This window comes from Perissodus microlepis, chromosome 7 (assembly GCF_051167445.1).
Source record: "Perissodus microlepis isolate ML-2025 ecotype Zambia chromosome 7, ASM5116744v1, whole genome shotgun sequence".
Taxonomy (NCBI): Eukaryota; Metazoa; Chordata; class Actinopteri; order Cichliformes; family Cichlidae; genus Perissodus; species Perissodus microlepis.
The window spans coordinates 3,751,639-3,774,331 of record NC_140467.1 but is presented as its reverse complement, the minus strand read 5'-3'; the positions used below and the strand labels follow the sequence as shown (position 1 = coordinate 3,774,331).

Genomic DNA, 22,693 nt, shown 5'->3' with positions numbered 1-22,693 from the left:
TTTGTCGCTGCTGTTTTTCAAACACCAAGCTATGATGGCCAAAATGACAAACCCTGGTCTTAAAAATGACACATTCACAAACCAGTGGATAACTTCACAGAAAGAAAGAAAGAAAGAAAGAAAGAAAGAAAGAAAGAAAGACACTTTATGAACTTGGCCCTATTTAACTTGAGCACCCTCAAGATGAAGTGCAGCCAATTTTGGCTTGATAGGATTATTAGAGATTGAGCACGCTTCCAGTGGAATGGCTGTGAACAATTTTTCTTATTTTTACGGCTTTTTTTAATGGATTTTTTTTAATAAAACATGTCATGTGATTAACACAACAAAGTCGATGCAAACCACCTGCATCTCCAACGCTTTAAGTGAGCAAGGTAAGCAAGGAGGAAAAAACCCAAGCTGACACAAAAGTCAGGCCAACGGTGCCCAATCTGCACCGCTGTCCCTCCACTTCTCTTCTCCCCTGTGAATTCTTGCTTCACTCTGGAGAGTGATGATACTGTCTACTCTGCTAAGACTCCCCCTGCTTGACATCTCGACACGAGGAGAAGGATGTTCCTGTCTGTCTCGTCACATCACAGACGTCCTGATTCGGATCCCTCCCATCCAACACCCTGTGATGCTTCTCTTTAAAAAGCTGCCCGTCCATCATAAACATCCCCCCTTTTATGTTCCCCGCCTGAGAAGGAACAGGAAAGAGAGAAATCAGCCCTCTCTCAAACACATGCTGACAGCTCTAAGCAGACTGACGTGACATCAGAGGAGCGATGTGCCAGACATAGCTTTGAATTTCCATAACAAGGTAACACCACAATTATTAGTCACTCAGTGAGACCATAGCTCCTAAAACTTATTGAAATATTTCTGAATTTGTTCACAGTACTTCAAGCAGAGAAAAATCCCAGCAAATCCATATTAGAGTTACAACTGTGTTATACTTTTTTCTCTGAAAAGTGTTAATCATATACATCATTTTCCTTTAATCAATCTTTTTCTAAATGTTCTGAGCTGTTCAGCAAGAGTCCTAAATTAAATCCCTCACCTTGACTTCATATAAATGTAATACTGTCAATAAAGGAGATATAAATAGATAGGGGTGTAACAATTCATAATCTACCTGAATATTTTAAAAGGGTCTTTTGGGCAATGAAGCACGGGAAGAAGAGAAGAGAGAGAGAGGGAGAGACTTGATCAATCACCAGAGTTCTGCCTTTACAATCAGAAGTGCACTAATTGAAATGGTGTGGAGTCGTCTACCACCCCTAAAGGATGAACCCTATCAAATTAACAATTTTTCCTAATAATTTACCCCAAAATATAAATCCTACTTTTGTCTCCCATATGCTTCACTTTTCCCGTCTGGACAATGACTGAGAGAGAGTTGGTTGTCGGCTGTCTGGAGCGAAGCACAAAGAAATGTTAAGGAGACCTTTTCAATGCCTGACCCATTCAGTTTGTGAATGTTAATGTTTATTAATGAGGACATGAAGGGGAAACCAAACTAAATGGCTTAATAACAAGAGAAAAGAGAATGACAACATTAAAGTTTCTTTATTAAGTCATCCATGCCTCAAGAATGTAAAAAAAAAATCTCTCCATCAAAGGTTTAAAGAAAGATCAAGAGTGTTTAAGGTGGTTCATGGGATATATTACAAAAAGTGCTTACTTTGAGCCATCATCACATGTCCACCTTTTCCTGAGCTTTTCTATTTTCAGTGTGAAGCTAATGAATTGGGATCTGGAAAAGGTTTTTCTGCAGGCTTACAATGAGAAATGATAAGAGATTATTTTAGAATGAAGATCAATGACAAAGTCCAAACGGTATGAGGAGGAGCAGCAGGAGGAGGAGGAGGAGGAGGAGAACAGGAGAATCATGTGCCCTAATGTAAGACGAGTGTAATGCGCAACCCAAGGCCAAAGGCAAGAGCTTCATCTCACCAATTTTCTTTACAGGAGTGGAAATTACTCTGTGCCGTACATAGCTGATTTATACAAATTAATGACCTGGCTTATTAATAGGAAGAGGTGCATATATTAAACACTATGAGTAAAGGTAGCTTTAATTATGCATCCTTTATAAAACCTGTTTGACTTCAGCACGTGGTGCATAGGTGTGTTTTCGAGATTAATCAGAATGTTGAAAAATTAGTTCATATAGCACTTGTGCCTCTTTTCCTGTTCCTGTAGTGACAGTGACAAAAGAAAACAGAAGGAGTCACACGGCTGTTTATTTTTACATCTTAATTTAGCTCCACCCTCAGTCATTTCACTCACGTTTTTATATTAAAGTTGTTGTTCTTTAACCTTTCCTATGGATACACTATATTTACACAAAGGGTATTCGCATTTCACTGGACACTTCGGGGTCGCTGTATGAGCAAGTGTCCCTGCCCTGCCCCTTTTGTTGTCCGAGGGGACTGCTGCGCTGACAATGGTGTCACCTCTCCCTTGGGGGGACACCTCCGAGTGATTTGTGGTTGGGGAAGACTGATGAACTGCTATTGCCACCCTGTTTCTTTGCTAGATCAATTCTACATGTAGGAGTGCGCTTTATGAATGATGGAGACCTCCTCAAGCCATCCATACAGCTGCCCAAAGACACTGCCCTGGCCCCCATTGCACCTACAAGGCAGGAATAAAGCAATCATTCTTCTCAACATGGCCATGCATTATGCACCCGTGAACATAGCCACATGAATACACAGACAAAGCAAGTGCACAGACAAACACTAGTGTCTGTTTGCAAGAAATCAATAAAAAATACCCCATCTATCGCAAATTTGTTGGCTTTTAAGTTTTATTCCTAAGCATTTTTGAGAATAGCATAAAAACTTTGCAATATAATAAAAGATTGGTCCTTTTCTTGCACAAAGCGCTGCTGACGGGGACTTCTCATGAGAACAGAACTGTCAGATTGCGCTGTGGCTCTGCACTGTGCTGCCCATAACGGTGCAGGCCAATAAGAGCGATTTGATGGTATTGAGGGATCACTTGCAGCACATATCGGAAGGCTGAATAGCATTGTGAATAGGAGCGGCATACATAGATGTCATGAGTCCTGCCTCCCGCAGAGAGGTTGAAAGCAAAAAGTAGAGCGCAATGAATACTTGAGTGTTCTGGAGGCTATGAAATTGAAAGGCCTCTCTCTTTTTTCCAAAAGATTTCTGTAGAAAAATAGAAGCAGCTCATGCTTTTTAATCACAACTTTGAGATTGATTGGGCGAACTTGTGTGCAAATCAATGCAGGCTTGACAGACGTTCCTCTTTTATGATAATCCTGGTGTCGAGAGCAAGAAGAGAGGAATAATGCAGCAGGGCTACCTGACATAAGAAGGAATCACACATATGCCTTAAAAAGAAAGTATCTGAGTATTATTAAAATATCCAAATTTCCTGTATAAAATTGCATACCTTAAAGCAAGTGAGTAATTGAGCTGTTGTTTTCTTTAATAAAACCCTGCACAATGAGTTTCAAACTTTCATCAGTACAATATTGTTAAAATGCTGGAAGCATACCAGATACCATTTGCATCACTCTAATTATACCCATAATGTCCTCTTTTTCTGAATGTGCTAAACACCCGGCTAGATTAAAGCATCTCCGTTTCAAAGCTTTAACACACACAGGAAAGTAAGACAGATGCACAGCTGAGATAACCTCCATTTACGGTGTAAGCTTGGGAGAGCCACAGTGTAGAGGCCATATACTATTTATGGGTTAATCGATACAGTAGCTGGATGACACCATGTCCCCGCTACTTTCTGTCATGATGATGGCTCACTAATTTTGGAGTGACTGCTTTCTCCTCCTGCCTTCAGCAGGCTCCAAGACGGTTTAATTTGGCTGTAAAAACGCCAATCACCAGGTTACTTCTTGTTCCTGGGGGAGGTCACAGTGGGGCCAAGTCCATAGGAGAGAATATATTCGCATAGTTCTCTAGCAGACACTGCTAACCCTTGACATCCCATTTGGGTTGTAATTTCATGTTGTTAAAGTGACAGGGACCCAGCTTATGTGCTCTTAGAGATGCAGAGACAGAGGCCAGTCCTCATCAGAGAGGGCTTTAATTCTTGTTCTCTGAATGAGGATGCTTACGTGTGTGTGTGTGTGTGTGTGTGTGTGTGTGTGTGTGTGTGTGTGTGTGTGTGTGTGTGTGTGTGTGTGTGTGTGTGTGTGAGAGAGAGAGAGAGAGAGAGACAGACAGACAGACAGACAGACAGAGCGAGAGACAGAAAGGCAAAGAGGGAGCACACTCACTAGCATTTGTGTGTCTGCAAAATGCGTGTGTGGCTTTGAGCACACGGCATGCAGTATGTTTTGGTATTTGTATGTGCCGTTTTTGCTGGCAGGGGTCAACGCACATCAGAGACACAGAGGGAAACCTGGGACCGTCCCACTCTGCAGAGATGCTGCTGGCTCGAGAAAAAAAGAAAGATACAAGTGGTGTAAAAAAAGAACTCATTACCTTGGCTCTTAAGACATGACGCTGTTCCCTCGAACTGGCTTTGATCTCTACCTAATGCAGATATATGGGAGAAGTAATTCTTTTTTTACTGTGATGAAAGCTAACATTTTTAACTGTTCACATCAAAATATCGTGGCTGAGGCATCGGGCATGTTTGCATTTTCAGGCGGTGTGGAGCGGGGTTGTTTTACAAATTTTGTTCATCAGTTATAAAATATTTTGACTATGTGAGCTTGCAATGAAAATGACTTACAATATGCAGTATAAAAGCCTCCGAGAGCCATTGTCCTCTCTATTTGCATCTCCTGCTATATATATAATTGATTGTATGTCTTTAACATATTACATAAATACATTGCATATACATACTGTACATATTGTCTTCGTTGACACTGTACATACAATTGTACTTATTGTACTGCGTTATTAATTTGTCCCCACCCATATTTTATACACTGTATTTTTTTTTTTTTTTTATTCTGTTACAAAATAAAAAGGTTTAACCACATTGAATATAAACCATGGAATCAAAACTTTTATATACTAGTAATTTTGGTTTTGTCCAGCTGTGATCCATAAGTATGAAAAAGTACAAGATTGAATTGTGGGAGATTATTTACACACACACACACACACACACACACACACACACACACTGGTGAATCAAAAAGAAAATCATAAGAACTTGATCAAAAGTTAAAATGTCATATAGATTAATGAATTACAATGTAACAGATACACTGCATCATTGTGGCAAGAAAATTATAGTTACGTAAGTAAACAACGGGGGAAATGTGTTCTTTTAATAAATAAAGCAAAGTCACAACGTGTGATAAACGTTACATTCTATGATTATTCGTTAGACTGACGTGCCTAGTGGTATTACTGGAATCATTATGATAGCTGTGGTTTTGTGGCTTGTAATAATCAGCCGCCTGCGTGTAATAACCTCTGACTTGCCTGAAAACCAGAGGTAGGAGGACACTCGTGTGTGGTGTCCGCCCCTCTCTGAGAAGTAAAGAGTTAACGGAGCGGTGGGTTTGCCCATTCTCCTGCTGTGAGTGACGCGATCATCTCTCTTATCCCTCAACTTTGCCTGTTGCCAGACCAGGCAGCCGAGGTGGACGCTGGCTATCACCGCTGACATTCTTAACGCGATCACACCAAAACAAAAATATGCTCCCTCACCTTGTTTATGTATTTTCCCGCTGACTTCTCAGTGCATGCCCTTATTCCAGTGACGATGGTTTTTAGTTTTTCTTTTCATCGGACTCCCCGATGTTGTGCAGTCTACTACACGAAGGCGTGAATCTTTTTTGAGTAGAGGTGGATCTTCCCGGATACGGCGAGGGGGCAGCTATATGAAATAAAAAGAAGACTTCTCACGGAAATCCCCACAGATTATAAAAACAATGCCACGGAGGAAACAAGAAGCGCCGAAGCGCGCAGCAGGTATGTGGAGCCAAATACTATATGCGTAAAATAAGGCTCACGGTGGCAAAGCTGCGGTTCATTTGTTTTGTAAAGCTCACTTTCCAGTCACCGCATTTCCGTTTTCACTTCGGGGTTTTTTCCTCTCTCTCCAACGATGCGCTTTGTCACTCTTGGCTACTCTTGTGAGACCTAATAGAAACTATTACCAATATAAAGCTGATGTATAGTTTATATACAACATTCTGCGTTTTCGCTCTCGCTTAGAGTGGCTGGTGTGCCCCGGTCGGATGAGTCGGCGCTGTAAACTTTCGCTTCCTATTTTTCCAAACTTGAATCCATGATAGTTTACCGCATCGAGATGTAATATAAACTGGATCTTTAAGCGTAAAACCTCTGGAAATAAGTGGCGTTTTCTTAACGAGTGCCCGAGGCGTGCCATAAGAGCGTAAGGGCTTTGTGCGCATTTGATCACAGCGCTTAACTTATTTGCACAAGCGAAAAAAAACTCTACCTCTGAGGTATTTCTTTTCTTGGGATAAGATAAACAATTTGAGAGCAGACAATGGGGTTTCGTGGGCTGGAAGGAGCCATAATCGACAGTTGCCATGTCTGATTTGACGGTTGATTGATTGGCTGTCATGCGGCTTTGATCTGATCCTTCCCGATTTGCATCAGAAAATCACTTCCCACCATGTGCTGCAGGCCCCTGACGTCACGTTTAAACCACTTTGAAAGGCCCTGTGTACTTTTTTACACTGGCTCTCACTCTCTCTCTCTCTCTCACACACACACACACAGTTTCTATTACCGTGATGGTCAAGTGACTCACGAAAAAGTGAAGGAAGGGGGGGACAAAGTGGTTTCACAGTGAGACATCACACACACACAAGCAGACACATACTTCCAGCAGAGAACATCACACTTGCATGTGCACATGCTCACTTCTTCACTTTGAACACACATAGGCAGACACAGTTACACACATACAGTGGGTGAAGGAGGCGGGAGGAGTGGGTTAGGGGTTGTAAAAGGAGCTGTGTGCTATGTAATGGAGGGGAGGAATGGGTTTGCTCTGTCAGACCGGGCCGTCACAACGGCTTTGTTTCATGTTTGATTTAATTGTCTCTCCCCTGACAGGCCCATTCATCAATGGCTTTAATGGTCAATCAGAGACAAGCTGAGTGAGTGCTCCCATTCTGTTTAGCCATAAGCTGGCCTGGGCTTTTATTTCATCAAAATGCCCCAGCCTAATGTACATGCTCACTGGCTCAGAGTGGCCGCGGGGAGCACATAAAGAATGACTGAAAGCTTTCTGATTTCAGATCAGTGAGAAGGATGTTTTTCTTTTTTCATCTCCTCCTCTCCTCTCTCTTCCCTGCTACACTGCTGTTTCTCTGTTGACGAAAGGGAATAAAAGGCTGTAATATAGATCGTTTTGTGTTTTTAGAAAACAACTTTTTCTCCCTGAAACCAGGCTTCTTTGTTCATTCATTCATCTATTCATTTCTTCATTTTTTCATGCTCCCCTTCCACCCCTGTCAGTCAACCCGTGCAGCTGCAAGTTATAAAGTTGTCAACTGTTCAGTGGCACACAAAGGGTGATGATGAATTGATTGCAGCACAGAGCATGGTGATAGAGAGAGCAAAGAAAAGGATGACAGATGATGGGCCTTGATTAGGGACTTAGGGGGAGAGTCAGCCCACTGCAACCTTGAGACTTGCATGAAAAATCTACCCCCCCCCCCACTCCACCTCACACACACACACACACACACACTCCACCTCACACACACATATACACGCACACACCACCCTGCTTTGCTCTCTCTCATTGTCTCTCAAACACACTCTCGGCTTCTCCCTCTCTTTCTTTCCTGTCTGAGAGGGTTTCTCTCTCCACAGTAGAAAACTTGTTTTGCCTGCTTCATTAGCGTTGGTCCAATTAGCCGTGAGGCTGATGGAGTCCTGACAGGCCCTGTGATTGGAGATGACAAGCTCGGGGTGCCCAGCCCAATGAGGTTTGCCACCACTTTGATGTAATCAACTTGATATTACACAGAGCCGCTCGCCTTTGGTTGTGCTGTAACTCAATTTTCTGCTGCAGGTGACAAATGGGCCTGCGTACCTGGGTCAGGTCTGAGTGCTCTTAACAGCCAAGGGCAGCTGGCCACATAAACAGGCGAGCAAACATGAGAGAGCGAGACTTTCCCGGCTGTGGAAATGTAGAGCCCTTCGTGAATTTGCCACCAGCTCAGGGTCCCGAAGCTGTTGAAATGGCTTCAGAAAGTTGAAATACTCCGTCGACTTAACAGGAAGTCGACATAGGCTTTACAACATGAGGGCGAAGACGCAGCTGTTTGCAGCTCGTGTCAGTGCATTGTCACACCACCACAGCGAAATCCATCCTGCCCTTTTCATTCTCAAAACGCTGTGCTTTGCTCGTTTGTGTAAGAGTTAGTCTGAGAGAGGGTGTGATGTAGATGCAGAAGGATGGGGAAGTCGGTCTGATTTGGACAGGACTCCACAGCAACAGTTTCTTCTTTCTGCAGGGTCGGGATTACAGCTGCCAAACTGGCAGCCATCACTTATGTTTGTCTACGAGCGGGTGAGTGAGTATACACTTAAATAAGTGGGCATCTACCTTTGAATTTGTTGGGTTTGAATGTGTATGTGGTTTGACTTACTGATACTATGGACGGGAATGATAATTACAAACCACCTGCTGCGGTCAGGTTGTAATTCTCTGAACCCTTCAGGCCTAAGAAGTCTCCACTTTTTCTTCTCTTCCCACCTCTTTCTTAGCAAATCAGTTGTGTGTGTGCCAGCTAAGAAACAACAAACACAGAGTGTTGACACCAGTAAAGATACAAGCGTTTACAGCACACATTGCAGACGCACACCCATATGTTCTGAATGGGCTGTAAAAGCACCAAGTGAAATTAAGTACGCTTTTATATCTGTCTGCCTTCCTGTTGTTTATGTGTGAAAAGCACGCCCTTTTGGAAACAGCAGGGGACTGCAAGTTTGGACTTAATTGTCCAACCGACAAACGCAGTGACAGCGCTAGCGAGGTTCAACAACAATACGTCTCCTCAGCTGCTGTTGTCTGCAGGTGTGAGCAAGGCAAGTGTTTTGGCCTTGCTGGGCCCGTTGCTAATGAAAGTCCTGTGGCTGGATTCCGGTGAGGTTGAGTCACGTCTGTGATCTATGTGTCTGATAAGTGCATACCTAATGAGGCTGTGAGCACCAGTGAAAGGAGGAGGAGGAAGGCTGACAGAATGTTTCCCACAGGTATTGACAGACGCCTTTTTGTTTTTGCCATAGGCCTTGACTCCATAAATCCTGCCTGTGTAATGATAACAGTGCCACCCTGCCAGCAAGTGACTGAAAGAGATAGTGTAAGAGAAGAGAGAACGAGGGCAGAAGGGGGAGGAAGGGGAGGAGGAGCTGGTGGTGGTGATGGGGGTGGGTGGTGGAGGGTTAGGGGGGCGGGATGACGAGAAGAAGAGCGAGGGCGCTGAAATGGGCCTTCTCTCCTTTTTAACACGCACTTGGCAGACGTCAACCCATTGGGTTGGGCTCTGAGAGCAAAAGAAGAGTGTAAGTGCTGTAGTAGTGTCACAAATAGAAAACCGTTAGCCATACACTCTTCCCTTTCAGCTTTCAGTGTGCTTTCAGCCGAGGTTTTCAGCTGAGACTGCTGTCTGGGCACCGAGTCGGAGGCTTTGTAAAAATAGTCCCACTGCTGTTGTGATAGATGCAGCTGCACTGTGGCGACAATTGGGACAGGCTGGATCCTTCCAAACCCACCACCCTCCCACCCCTCCCAGAGGTAGAGAGCGTTAGAGAGTGTTAGAGCCTGGTGGGATGTGTGCTGTTTTGGGGGAAACTGAGCTGCTCCGGTCTTCAGGGGTCCTGAAACCCAATCCAGGAGGAGAATAGCCAAGCCATGCCAGAGAGCCGATTTCCTTTTCAACAGAGTCATTTATCACTGACCCACCCTTCGCTTCTGACACGCTGACGTGTGTCATTTATCAAACGGGCTTTACCAGACACACAGAGAAGGGAGGTGGATAGGGGGCAGAGAGAAAGAGAGAGTGAAAGAGGGGAAAACAAGACAGAGATTGCACTGAGAGAAACAAAGAGACGTAGTATGAGGTGTAAAGTCAGCAGAGTTTCACACAAAAAACAGTTGTTTGTGTATGAGTTTGGGAGAGTTTTTCCAGGGGCGAGTGAGATTTCCTGAAACCCTTAAGGAGAAGCGTTTGGGAGGGGAGATTTTTTCGAGATGACAGAGAGGATTGAGTTACACCGAGTTGTGTTTTGATGAGTGACAGAATGTTCTTCCATGACACATCTCTGGATGTCGAATGAAGGGGAGAAATATGCTTTGTGAGTATACAAGTCCGACAAGTGTGTTAGCGTTGTTTACTCATAATATATGCACAACGAGGACGCTTGGAGGCATTGTAGAGGTGTGTGTGTCTGTGCGCAGATGTGGCCATATGGCGCCAGTGTTTAATGCTGCGTGAGTGTGTGTGCTGCTCCCTGATGAACAGGGCTGACAGGTATCACTCATGCAGCAGCCTGGCCTTTAAATGAACCCGAGCTGCTCTGCTCTCCCGTGGCCCTAACAGGCTCTCTCCAAGATGGATGCTTCTTTAAAAATCAGATTAATGATGGATACCAGGCTTATAGTGCCATTTATCATGAAGAATATTATTTAGGCCGGCCGTGTATGGCTGTAACTGGAGAGCCAGGACGAGAAGAAGCAGGGTGGAAAGCCTTAGACAGACACTCACTGCGTGATGGATGGCTGAGCGCTCTCTCTGAGTGTTACTAGACACCAGTGCCGCTGCAGTAAGCCATAATCAGATAGCCCAGGGATGTTTATCCCGCAACTACACTACCCAGATTGCCTTGCCTGAAGGGTTGCTTTATGAAAGGTATAGTCTGTCATTTTTATCATCTTTAAAAAAGTTAGTTGAATCGCAAAAAACTCTCCAGACGTAAAAGGGCAGGTAGAAGCCACTATAGAGTTTATTGCAATTATGCCTTATACAGCAATCCATTGGATCCTTTATAACCCAGTGTAATGATTACCCAGAAATTTCCATTTAGTTTTGCCCAGAAGAGTCCCCAGACCCACATCATTCCCCAACAATCGTGAAAAGTGGAGCCAGCTCTGCTGGTGCTGCTGCGGCAGAAAACTGGAAAACACATTTTTGTTTTTGTCCTCTTCATGTTGCCTTCTCTCTGTGTCCTACCTCCTCCTCCTACACACTCCTGTGATTTATGGTGGCCATCCATCTTCAGGCTGCGTCCATCACCTCCTCGTTGCTAGGCGATCACGGCAGCAGCTGTGTGTTTTGAGAGGGGTTCGGTCATCCCACTCCCCAGTCCTGATTTTATACCCTTCACCTTGTGCTCTGACCCAAAGTTTCGACTTTTAACATCAAAAACAAAAAAAGGCAACCCCAGAGGCTGTCCTTTGGTTTAGGCTCGCACTCTTTGGGTCTTCATTTTGACTAACATAACTGGATCTCAGTCAGTCGGTTTTTTTCTGTCCAGTCGTGTAAATATTTTACTCAAGCTACTTGTAATGAGAAAAACCCCTACATACTTGTCTCCCTTGCTGTGGCACCGCCATGATATCACTTTGAGAGTGACAACTTACTTCACGTAGCACAGAAAATGAGGGCAGATTGGACCAGTCCAGTTTAATCCAGTTATGAAAACACTAGGAGTTGAAAATAAATATGAACATCAAAATGATTAACTAAGCTAGCCATTGCAAACTGTTACGGCTTTGATCTACTGTACTAATGCGGTTTTACTGCATGCTGTCTTGCAATGCAACGACATGAATGACTTATAGGCACGAGTCCTGGTGCGTGGAATTACATTTACAGATAATTGTGTTTATGTTTGCTACAGGTTCAGGTGCACATATGCATGCCCCCACTAGAAAGTATTTCAGATTGCGCAAACTAGAATGTCAGAAAGTCTAAACTAAAATAGTCCCAGTATTTGAAGCTGGCTTGATATCCTTAGTTTAGCTTTAGTCCGGCTTTCAGCCTGCTGTCTTTCTGTTTTGCCCCATTCACACAGCCCAGTGACTTTTTAACAACGTTGTTATATGAGGCCTAAACAGTTCAAGGAATGTAGGAATGAGCAGCAGTTCTGCTTCACGAAACTTTGCTTGAGAGCTGCTCAAGTAAGGCGTATATAAAAAATGATGGAAAGAATGAGGGAAGATGTGGAATAGTTGAAGGAAGTTTGACTGACTACGTATCATCAGACGAGACAGGCTTGATGTGCACATCAGACTGGAACATCACCTTCCTCTGGAGCCTCAGTCCTTATTACTGCCTTTTATTTCCGTGCCTGTGGAAGTAGTTTGTGTGTATTTTTTTTCTTCTCTAAAATTTTATCACCTATTGCTCTGAAATAGGACTTTATGGCTTCGGTTAACTTATAGTATTCAATATTAGATGGAGATTATAGTAAGAAACAGGAGGACTTTGTGTGCTTGTAGTTTGTCTCATTCTAGATAAACTAGATGAAGTTTCGGGTCTTGTAGGTCTGTATTTGCAGCTGGCAGCTTTGAAGTCCAGTTATAACACAACAAGCAGCTGAGGGTTGACTCTATTCACTTTCTCTCTCCCTCCTCTTACCATGTGCATTGACAAGGTTCAGCCCTAAGCTTTGCCTGGGGCCAGAATGATCTCTCTGTTTTTCCCATCTCCCATATCACACATCCTCCACTACAATCGGCGGACACAATGTATTCACAATGCCATCAGGGGGTAGAGAACACACACAAATAAAAAATGACAAAGACATCCACGATTGCCTGTAACACGATAGCTTGTATAAGCACAATGAGGCAGCAAAGCAATGTATTAAAAACCTACAAAAAGAGAGCAGCACAAGACAGTCTTCTGCGGTCATATCTGAAAAAGCGACTTATGTCAGAGCTTGTTAATTTTTAAAATAATCACACATCACCTGTTTCATTTTTTTCTCATGGGACTTTCAGCCAGCTTGTGAGGATCAAAGGGAAAAGAGTAAGAGAACTAAGTTTGATTGAGTGTGTTACTTTGACAAATGTGTACAAGAGAAAGGCATTTTAGGTATGTTCCTGATCTGCTGCAATTTTGACAGAATGGGGCTGTTTTAGACTAAATTATTCTAATCTATTAGAGAGGTTTAGATCGCTGCAAAACTTGAGTAAGAAGCAGTGGTTTGTAGCGGTTTTTTGAAGGTTACTTCCTGTTCTTTAATGTGCTGGAGGTTTTTCCTGTTGGTAAGAGCCCCCCGCTGAGGGCTCGTGTTGGTTTAAGGATGTCAAGTTCCAGCTAAAATATTGTACACATGTCGAGACACACACGCCATGTTTTCATACAGATTAACCCTCTCCTTGCAGAGCTTCACTTTCTTGTGTTGGAAGCTACTTTTAGCCTTTTGTTGTAGCCTTTTGATTACCACTGCAGAACTTTTCTTTTACAGTAAACTATTAGAGACCACTCATGCTTCCTGCTCCCTCCCTGGATCCCGGTTGTGTCTTTGTGCACTGAAGGTGATCTAACCATAAAACCCACACAGACAATGCTCCTTCGGCAGTATTAATTTCCATTTTATTTTCCCAAGAATGTAAAGATTATATGTCTTACTTCTCTTTTCTGTCTAAGTAATTCTATATAATGTACACGCTGGATTTACACTCTGCAATACATTAGTTTGTGGCGTAGCTAAAAACATTTTACAGATTGTTACTAATAGCAGTAGTTTTGCACAATAATTTTAGGAAAAGAAATGAAGATGCGGTGCTTTTGTTCTGCAATTTACAGCCATCTGTTATACAGGCGGTGTCCTGTTTTAGTGCGGAAAAACCCGACAAATAAAATATTGTGCTCATGATGACCGCGTAAAGGACTCTCCTACGATGCCTCTAGCAAGGTTGTGTTCTTGACGAGGCAGTCATTTGAGTATAAGGGTCAGACACAGGTAGAGATTTTAATGACACATCCTGTTTACCCTGCTTGCGTTGGGTGTGATCCGGCCCCCAGACTGTTTCCCCAGCTGTGAAAACCAGATCACAGACACTCCCTTTGGTCATCAAGGGGGTAACTTAAGAAAGGGGTCTAGAAGAATTTGTAGCTCGATGAAAACCTATTTGTGTCTTCCGCAAATTTACATTTGCTAATAAATACGTAATTATGCAGGCTACTGAGTGTTTCTCCCTTTTGCAAATGTAAAATTACATAGTTTTTGGCTTTCAGGAACACACGCCGTATTTTCCATATGCATACAAAAACTGTTTAAAGCGTAGCATCAAAAACAATGTTTTCAACTGCACTTGAGGAGAAAAAACCCAAAGGACAGAAGGAAAGAGACAGACAGAAAGTGACACTTAAAGCCTCAGCTTTAGCCTCAGCACCTTCCTGCTTAATCACCCCCCTGTCCCTGCCCTCTCTGTTGTTCCTGATCGTCAGAGCAGCACTGCAGTATTTCTATCAGATGATCTCTCCCTCCTCGTCTGCGGCCCTTATGTTTATGAAAATGATACTCCACAGGAATGCCTCCTGCATGCCAAGATGTCACTGTCTTTCCTCATCGCTTGCATCTACATGCGTGTACAAGTGTGTGTTTGTGTTTGTTGAGGCGGGGTGGGGGGTGTCATAACCGACTGAGTAGTTGTGTTGGTAATTATGCGAGAGCGTATTTGAGGTTGTGTATTTTTACATTAGGTGAAACGTGTGTTTCGGCTTGCGAGAGTTAGATTTTCTGCAGTTTGTGTGTTTGTGTGAAGTCGTTATTGCTATTTCTGTGTGAGCTGTGACTGAGATGTTGAGTGTGTGAATGTGCACCTCCTACCCCTCTTAACCCCTCCACCCCATTTCTCCTCCCTAAAGGAATCATTCATAGAACCTAATGATTCTTGTCTTTCCCCCACATGGCTTCAGCTCAGTTTATCATTACATGAACACACACGCAATCTCCTTTTTTTTTTCTCTGCTTCTCACACCAACGCACACACTAGGAAAATTCATACATTGGTCTTACACCATATGCTCAGATATTAGTTAAGACTGCATCCAGGAGTATTGTTGTATTCATAATATTCATAATTTATTCTAAGGGAGCCTCTATACTCCCATCACCTTTTATTAGCTTGATAAATCACCTCTGTTGTCAGTCAAGGCAGGGAGAATAATTGGATGTGGTTGTCGCCCTGTGTGATGGATTATCAGTCATTGGGGATTAAATTAACAGATAGTGCTCAGACATAATGGTTTTTGTTTTGCATTTTAAATTGCCTGGGAGCATGGTTTGACTCTATAGGTTTTTATAGCCGGTCCTTTTGGACTTCACTCCCCCTTTCGGTGCTTTCTAGGCTTAATGACAAATGAACAATAAACCATAGGACTGGAGCTCTGTTAGTACAAAATGTAAAACATTTACTACCAGGTTAAGAACGGGACCTGGCAAGGCTTACAAATGCAATGGCGTGATGTAGATATAGAATTTATTCAAGCAACAGTTTGTTGAAATATCCAGACAATGCAAAGAAATGCTCGGAATGCTTTTGTGTTGAAGGATGAGAAAGGCGACATGACGATTCAGTCAAGAGATGTAGCTAGTTGATACACAAATGTGGTAACTACCTCATTCTGGCTGGTTTTAGTCGTTTAAATGAGAATCAGACATGACCTTCCAAAAGCAAAAGAAAAGAAGGATGTGGAAGTCACTTCAGCACTGGTTGTACAGAGATATCTCTCTTGCATGTTTTCCTGAGGGTGAGCAATTTACCTCCTCACCCACTTCACCAGCCTCCCAGACCCCTCCCTCCCCTTCAACGTCCACATTATCATAATTGTGTCCAGAACATGAGGGGCCGGGGAAGTGATCATGTCATTTTATTTACACCCTGCTTGGCCCTTTTTACAAACGACATGCCACTGACTGCCAAGCGGACTGGGGCCCAACGACATCTTTTGATCAGGGCTGTCGGGGCCTATCAGCGGAGAATGGCAGGTAATGGATACCCAGTGACAAACCAAATCTCCGGGAGGACGAAGAGTGGGCCGCACCTGCCAGGTCTCCATTAGGCTGGCCTCTCAGTTGGGCTGCCTGCTGACTGTGCCCCCAGGGCCCAAATCAGACCAGCGCCAGCCGCATGGCTGCCTAGAGATTGGCTGTTAGCACTGGAAATGAGAGTTATTTCAGCTATGACATTTTTGTTTAGACTGGATGTGAGTGCATGGGGAGGTGGGGGATGAAGGATTTAGTCACAGCGCGTGTGTGTGTGGGCGTGTGTGTATCTGTTTGTGTCCACACACATAGACTCGACTGTGCGTGAGTGCTCAAACCGTTTAGCCTATACCTAAAGGTTCTTGCCGTAGTATTTGTCTTGGTTTACAACATTGTCCAAATGGCCTCAGACCTGTCCACAGGCCATCCACTATTTTCTGAGAGTATTTGTTTTTCCTTAAGTTGAGTGGTTTTGTGAGTGAGGTGGTCAGGAAGCGAGGGAGCAGGGGCTCGGTGACACTGCGGAAAAGGGGGCGTGTGCTGGGCGAGTCGGTGCTAGGTGGGTAGGCTCATCATCACGAAAGACATAGTGGTTGTGTGTGTGGAGGGATGGGGGATGCAGTGCACACACACCAACGCACATAGACTCATCGGTCTCTGTGTGAGCTGTAGACGCCACCATGCAAAGTGACAGGTCACTTATGCATCGCCGTCGTGTCAGCCGTCCTCAGTCTCGCCTCGTTCTCTTTATCCCCGCTTCCTTTGATTTTAATTATAGAATTCTTTGTCTGTTTAAAAATGTCTTATATGTGATATTTAACACTCTTTGGGTCTTTAGGTGTATAGTTTGAACAAGGAGTACTGATTATCTGTCGTATCAAAAAAACTAGTGAACTTACTTCAGTGCAGATGAAACTGTGTGGTGTCTATTCAACATATCTGCATTTCATCAACAAAATTTTGACATCCCTTTCTTGAAATTCTTGAAGACATGCTCTTTGCCTGTGTGCGTGTGTGTCAGTATGTATGTGTGTATAATCAGAGAAGAGGCAGATGAAGAGGCGTCAGACATATTAACTGACAGATGGAGGTTGATCCAACTCATTTATTACCCCAGAGGAGAATGCCACAGTGAGATTGGGCTTCATTAATTTCAGATTTAGTTTTCATTTCAAGCTGTTGCGCCCTGAGATAAATAAAATGGTGCATTATGTTTTTGCCAAGATATTTCTTTTTTGTTTTCCTCCAATAGAAGGAGTGAAAAGAGGGGAGGCATAAGTTCCGTGTGGCTGGGGTAGTATATAAATACAGGCTCGCCTAGAGGAAAATAACACCTCAACGGTTGATGAGGTGAAATGGGATGACTGTAATTTCTCAGCTCAGCTTTAAAGGCTCCCACACAGATGGCTCATTTATCCCTGGGAGTCCTCGGGCACACATAGCAGGGAAACTTTTTCTCCAGTTATTCTAACATAGCGTGTTCACTCCCTGCAGTTTAACTCATCTCTTTCCTTCTCTCTTTGTCTTGGTTCTCCTTGCAGCTTATTCTCCCGACGAGCTGACAGAGCACCATGTGGAGGATGAGGAAGCAGAAGCGGACGACCTGCCCTCAACCCCTCAGGACGACCTTCCCATGAAAGATGAGTTTGTGGAGCAAAGTGTAGAGACTGCCAAGGAGCAGGCATGTGACCAGGAATCAGCTGAGACCACAGAGCTCTCAGGACAAGAGATGGACAGTGAGTCACATGTGAGTGAGACTAGTGACCGTCTTTCAGACTTCGAGAGCCCCTCCAGAAAAGTTGAGGGGAGCGTTGTCACAGCATCTATAAATGCTGACAGCAAGACGCCTCCCATAGGCATGGACACGTTAGAACAAATGAAGGCTATCTACTCCAGCTTTCTCACCAGCCCCTTGTGGTCACCACTAAATTTTAACTCCACACCTCTACCGGCGCAGTCTTCGACTTCTGCAGAGAAGCCAGCTCGCAGTAACAGCACCAGTAGCAGTAGCAGCTGTAGCAGTGGTAGCTATGACTGGCACCAAACTGCAGTGGCAAAGACACTACAGCAGCATCCTCCACATAGCCGTCACCCCGCTCAGTCAGAGCCCAGCCTCTTTAGTACAGTCCAACTCCACAGGCAAAACCCAAAGCTGTTTGGCTCAATCTTTACTGGGGCCAGTAAATTCCGTTGTAAGGGCTGTAGCGCTGCTTATGACACTCTGGTGGAGCTGACAGTTCACATGAATGATACAGGCCACTACCGTGATGACAACCAGGACAAGGCAGGCAGTGGCGCAAAGCGCTGGTCTAAACCACGTAAGCGGTCCCTGTTGGAGATGGAGGGAAAAGAGGATGCCCAGAAAGTTTTGAAATGCATGTATTGTGGCCATTCCTTTGAATCCCTCCAGGACCTCAGTGTCCACATGATCAAGACCAAACACTACCAGAAAGTGCCTTTGAAGGAGCCCATGGCCCCTGTGGCAGCCAAAATCATGTCTTCAAAGAAGCGGGGACTTGTGGGGTTAGACCTCAGTGCTACACCGCGCTCTAGAGAAGGAACCCCTAAAGCTAAACACCTACAAGGAGAACTTAGTGAATCCTCACAGAAACCTTCCTCCAGCCCATACACTCACCCAAATAACCGCTATGGACACCAGAATGGTGCTAGCTATGCTTGGCAATTTGAATCCAACAAATTTCAGATCCTCAAGTGCATGGAGTGTGGGAGTTCCCACAATACACTCCAAGAGCTGAGGACCCACATGATGGTGACAGGACACTTCCTGAGGGTGACCAGCTCTGTGGGAAAGAGAATCAAAACACTTCCCGAGGCAACCTCCCCCAATCCCGGGAGAGTTACCACACCTACAGAACAGAGGGTCCAGTCTGTACCTCTTGCACCCTCTACCTTCTCCCCTCCGCCTCTTCAAACTCAACTTACCACAACTCCCCCGGCCACCTCCCCTCCCCTCAAAGAGATCAAGAAAGAGGAGGTTGAGGAGGAATGCACTAAGCAGGAGGCAATAGGAAATGAAAAGCAAGTTGCAGTTACTGTTAGTAAGGAGGAAGATACTGAGAGGGAGGAAAAATACGACATTTCGAAATATAACTACCTTACCGAAGAGGACCTGAAGGAAAGCCCTAAAGGGGGATTGGATATTCTGAAATCACTGGAAAACACTGTGACATCAGCCATCAATAAGGCACAGAGCGGCAATCCAAGCTGGGGAGGCTATCCTAGCATCCATGCTGCCTACCAGTTCCCCAGTGCCCTTAAACAAGGAAGCATGGAAAAGAATTCACAGATGAAGTTCTTGTTCAATGGAGGCGATGGAGCGCCGTCCTCCCTTGCCAAGAACCAGCCCCTCATTTCCCCACCACATAGTCAGTCATCACTTTTTCCCAGCAACAACTTTCAGGCAATGGAAGACTTAGTGAAAAAAGTGACTGAGAAAGTAGCAAAAGTAGAACAAAGAGTTAAGCAGTTATCTCCAAAGAGGGAGAACCAATTCTCCCCCTGCAGCAGTGAGGCTGGAGAATCCCACAAGGGAGGGGAGGCAGACTCGCCTCGGGAATGGAGGGAAGTTACCCCAACCAATAGCGACAGGGGAAGCCATGGTGACAGAACATCTCCAGCAACCGAACCCATGAGAGAAGCAGCAGTGAAATCCCCGCTTGCCTCTGCACTGAGATGCAGCACCGCCATTATCACTGGTCACACTCCTCCAGAGCAGCCCTTTGTCAACCCTCTAAGTGCTCTTCAGTCAGTAATGAACATTCACTTGGGGAAAGCAGCCAAGCCCTCTTTGCCAAACCAAGATCCCTTGAGTCTCCTCTCTAGGCTCAGCCAGAGCATGGCTGAGAAGGCCGCTGTGGCTGCTCCTCCATCACAGACCAAAAAGCAAAGTGTAGCTAATAACAATAGCTTTTGCCAGCCAAATGATGACCAACCCATGGACCTTACAAAAGGGAAAAGCGATCGAGGGGACTCTGTAAACTCAGCTCCTCTAACGCCCTCATCCACGGCCTCCTCAGTCTCTCCCATCTCTCTTGTTACTCCTGCAAAGCTAACAGTGGTCTCTCCATACACATCCAGCAGCCCTCTACACGAAAATGCATTGTCGGATATCTCAGACATGCTGAGAAACCTTACACAGTCCCACCATGTCACAAAGTCGGCGTCACGCCCACGTGTGACGGATAAAATTGAAGTTGTGGGCTCTACCCACGACGATGATGACGTGTCCCTGCATGGCCACAAACGAAAGGGTCGTCACTCCAACTGGAACCCACAGCACCTCCTTCTTCTGCAGGCCCAGTTTGCCTCGAGCTTGAGGCAGACGTCAGAGGGGAAATATATCATTAATGACCTCAGCCCACAAGAAAGAATGCACATATCTCGTTTCACGGGTCTCTCCATGACCACCATCAGCCACTGGCTGGCCAACGTGAAGTACCAGCTACGGAGAACGGGCAGAACGAAGTTCCTGAAGAACCTAGATTCCGGACAACCTATATTCTTCTGCAGTGACTGTGCCTCGCAGATTCGAACCCCAGCAGCTTACGTATGCCACCTGGAAGCCCACTTGGGGTTCAGAATCAGGGACCTGGCCAAACTGTCTCCCAAACAGACTGTCAGGGACTCTCAGACTCTCACTGAGAAAGTAGTGCCCCTGGAGTCCTTTCTTCCTCCACAGTCGCAAGATGACTGCAGTAGTAATGGGGGAGTTTATCGCTGCCAGCTCTGTGTCCGTAAGTTTGCCACTAAGCATGCCATCAAGCTTCACCTCAGCAAGAGCCATGGGAAGTCTCCAGAGGACCATCTGCTATACGTGTGTGAGACGGAGAAATGTTAAATCCCTCTTAGCAGTAGAAATACTGTAAAACATATGTAGAATGACAGACTGTTAAAAAAGATAAAATGAAAAACAAAATATTCGAAAAGTGTGGTAATGCACAAAGTTGCCATGAACTACTGTTAAAAATTTCAGCACAAGGTGTTTACATCTATTCAGCCTATACACATTTCTGATTTCTCTGTATTTCAAAAGACATTTATTTCACTTTAAAATATACTGTAGGTCAAAGCTATTCAGCTCCCTCAGTCTGTGTTCACGTTTGTGAGACGGATTGTTTCACGATTATTTCGGTGAATCTTTTGACTCGAGAGTCAACTATTGACTTGAAATGTACTAATTTTATTGTATTTATTTTGTATTTTTGTGAGTTTGCTTTCGATTTGCTGGTAGACTGCATGTTTTGCTGTTACATTTGTACAGTCCTATCCTGTCTAGATTTTAAAATGCCCTTCCAAACTGGTCATCAACACATTAAAACAGCCAAATGCCTGGGAAAGCTCCTTTAAAGAATCTGCCAAACAGCAGAAGTTCATTGCTTGTTTTATAGTTTTCTCTGTGCGGTCTTGTTTTTTGCTGATTGTAAAAGCTGCCTTGTTCTTTATCACTGATTAAGGGGCACTAAAATCCAGGTCTGTGTAAAAATGTACATATAGTGTGTAAGCTTATGATTTGCTGTTTAAATTATGCATACTTGTTATATTTCCTAATTTAAGAGGACTATGACTATCCACTGGTGCAGAGCCTTTGAAGAAGATTAAAAAGGACACTGTTTTGCACAATAGTTTTATAAATGTTATTTGATAAAAAAAAAACCCAATACAGATATGTTAATGCCTTGTGCTTCTATGATTAAATCAAATTAATTGCTGCAAAAATACATTGTGTTCTTTTATATTTGTTGATCAGGGTGGATTTAATGAAGACAAACATCACAGTATTGGCCGAATGTTGCCGAAAAAAGAGAACCTCAGCCCTCCCCTCTTTTGTCCCACTTTGAGTAAGCCTTTACAAATCAGCTGCTCACCAGGCTACATCTGCAGATACACTAAACAGAACTTTAAAACTCAACATTTTCCAGTGCAGTTGTCTCCACAACTACAATTTGTCAAGTGTTCGCGGTGATTTCTATGTTGTTGCGTTGTTGTGGAGCGGACTGTAGAGGTGCAAGCGGTGCCACTGCCTGCAAGGCGTCTGGCAGGTGGTGTGTGCTGCATGTAAACCACCAGATGTTTCTGAAACGAGCCACTGGAGGAGGAGGAGGAGGAGGCAGGCGAGCTGCAACAGCAGGCAGAGTGGGCTGATTACCACGGGGGCTTGGATGCCATCAGGAGCCCTGGGCATAGACAGCAGATCTGGCACACACCTGGACTCCAAGACTGTCCCTTGAAAAAAATAAAGCAGATCCTATATACGCACACAGAGACAAGTTGACAGTGGTGCAGAATGCACAGACAGGTGCTATTCCCTCAAAGCAGGCTTTTGGATCTAACAATATTACTGGCAGGTGTTGATGCTATCAGAGTAGTCACAATTCAGGCTCAGTGCCATATAATGAGAGTGTTGTTTTTTTGTTTTTTTAATATTTTTCAGCAGGCGTGATGGAGGCGCACGCACGCACACACACACTCGAACGGTCATATTTACTCTTTCAATTTTTGACCAGCTACCTTAGCCTTACTCGAAGACGCCTGGGGACATCATGTTCTTTGTGTTTGATGTTCCCACCTTTGCTTGTCATGACTGACTGACTAAGTGACTCAGGGCTGGGGAAGTTATATGGTTACTATGACGACGGCCATTTGCCCAGCCTCTAACCCTGCTCGTTCACTCAGCAGAGGACAGCTCGAGTGCAGCACACCCATTTACTCTCTTAAATCTCATCATCTCGCTTCAG

General features: G+C 44.4%; 1 protein-coding gene across 1 annotated transcript; it reads left to right on the top strand.

Annotated features, from left to right (window-relative positions):
* Positions 1 to 5,508: 5,508 nt before the first annotated feature.
* On the top strand, positions 5,509 to 21,676 carry tshz3a (teashirt zinc finger homeobox 3a). The gene is made up of 2 exons (XM_084932868.1): positions 5,509 to 5,918; positions 17,480 to 21,676. Exons 1-2 carry the CDS (start codon positions 5,879 to 5,881, stop codon positions 20,794 to 20,796), a joined length of 3,357 nt encoding a protein of 1,118 aa, XP_084788994.1. The 5' UTR covers positions 5,509 to 5,878; the 3' UTR covers positions 20,797 to 21,676.
* The last annotated feature ends 1,017 nt before the right edge of the window (positions 21,677 to 22,693 follow it).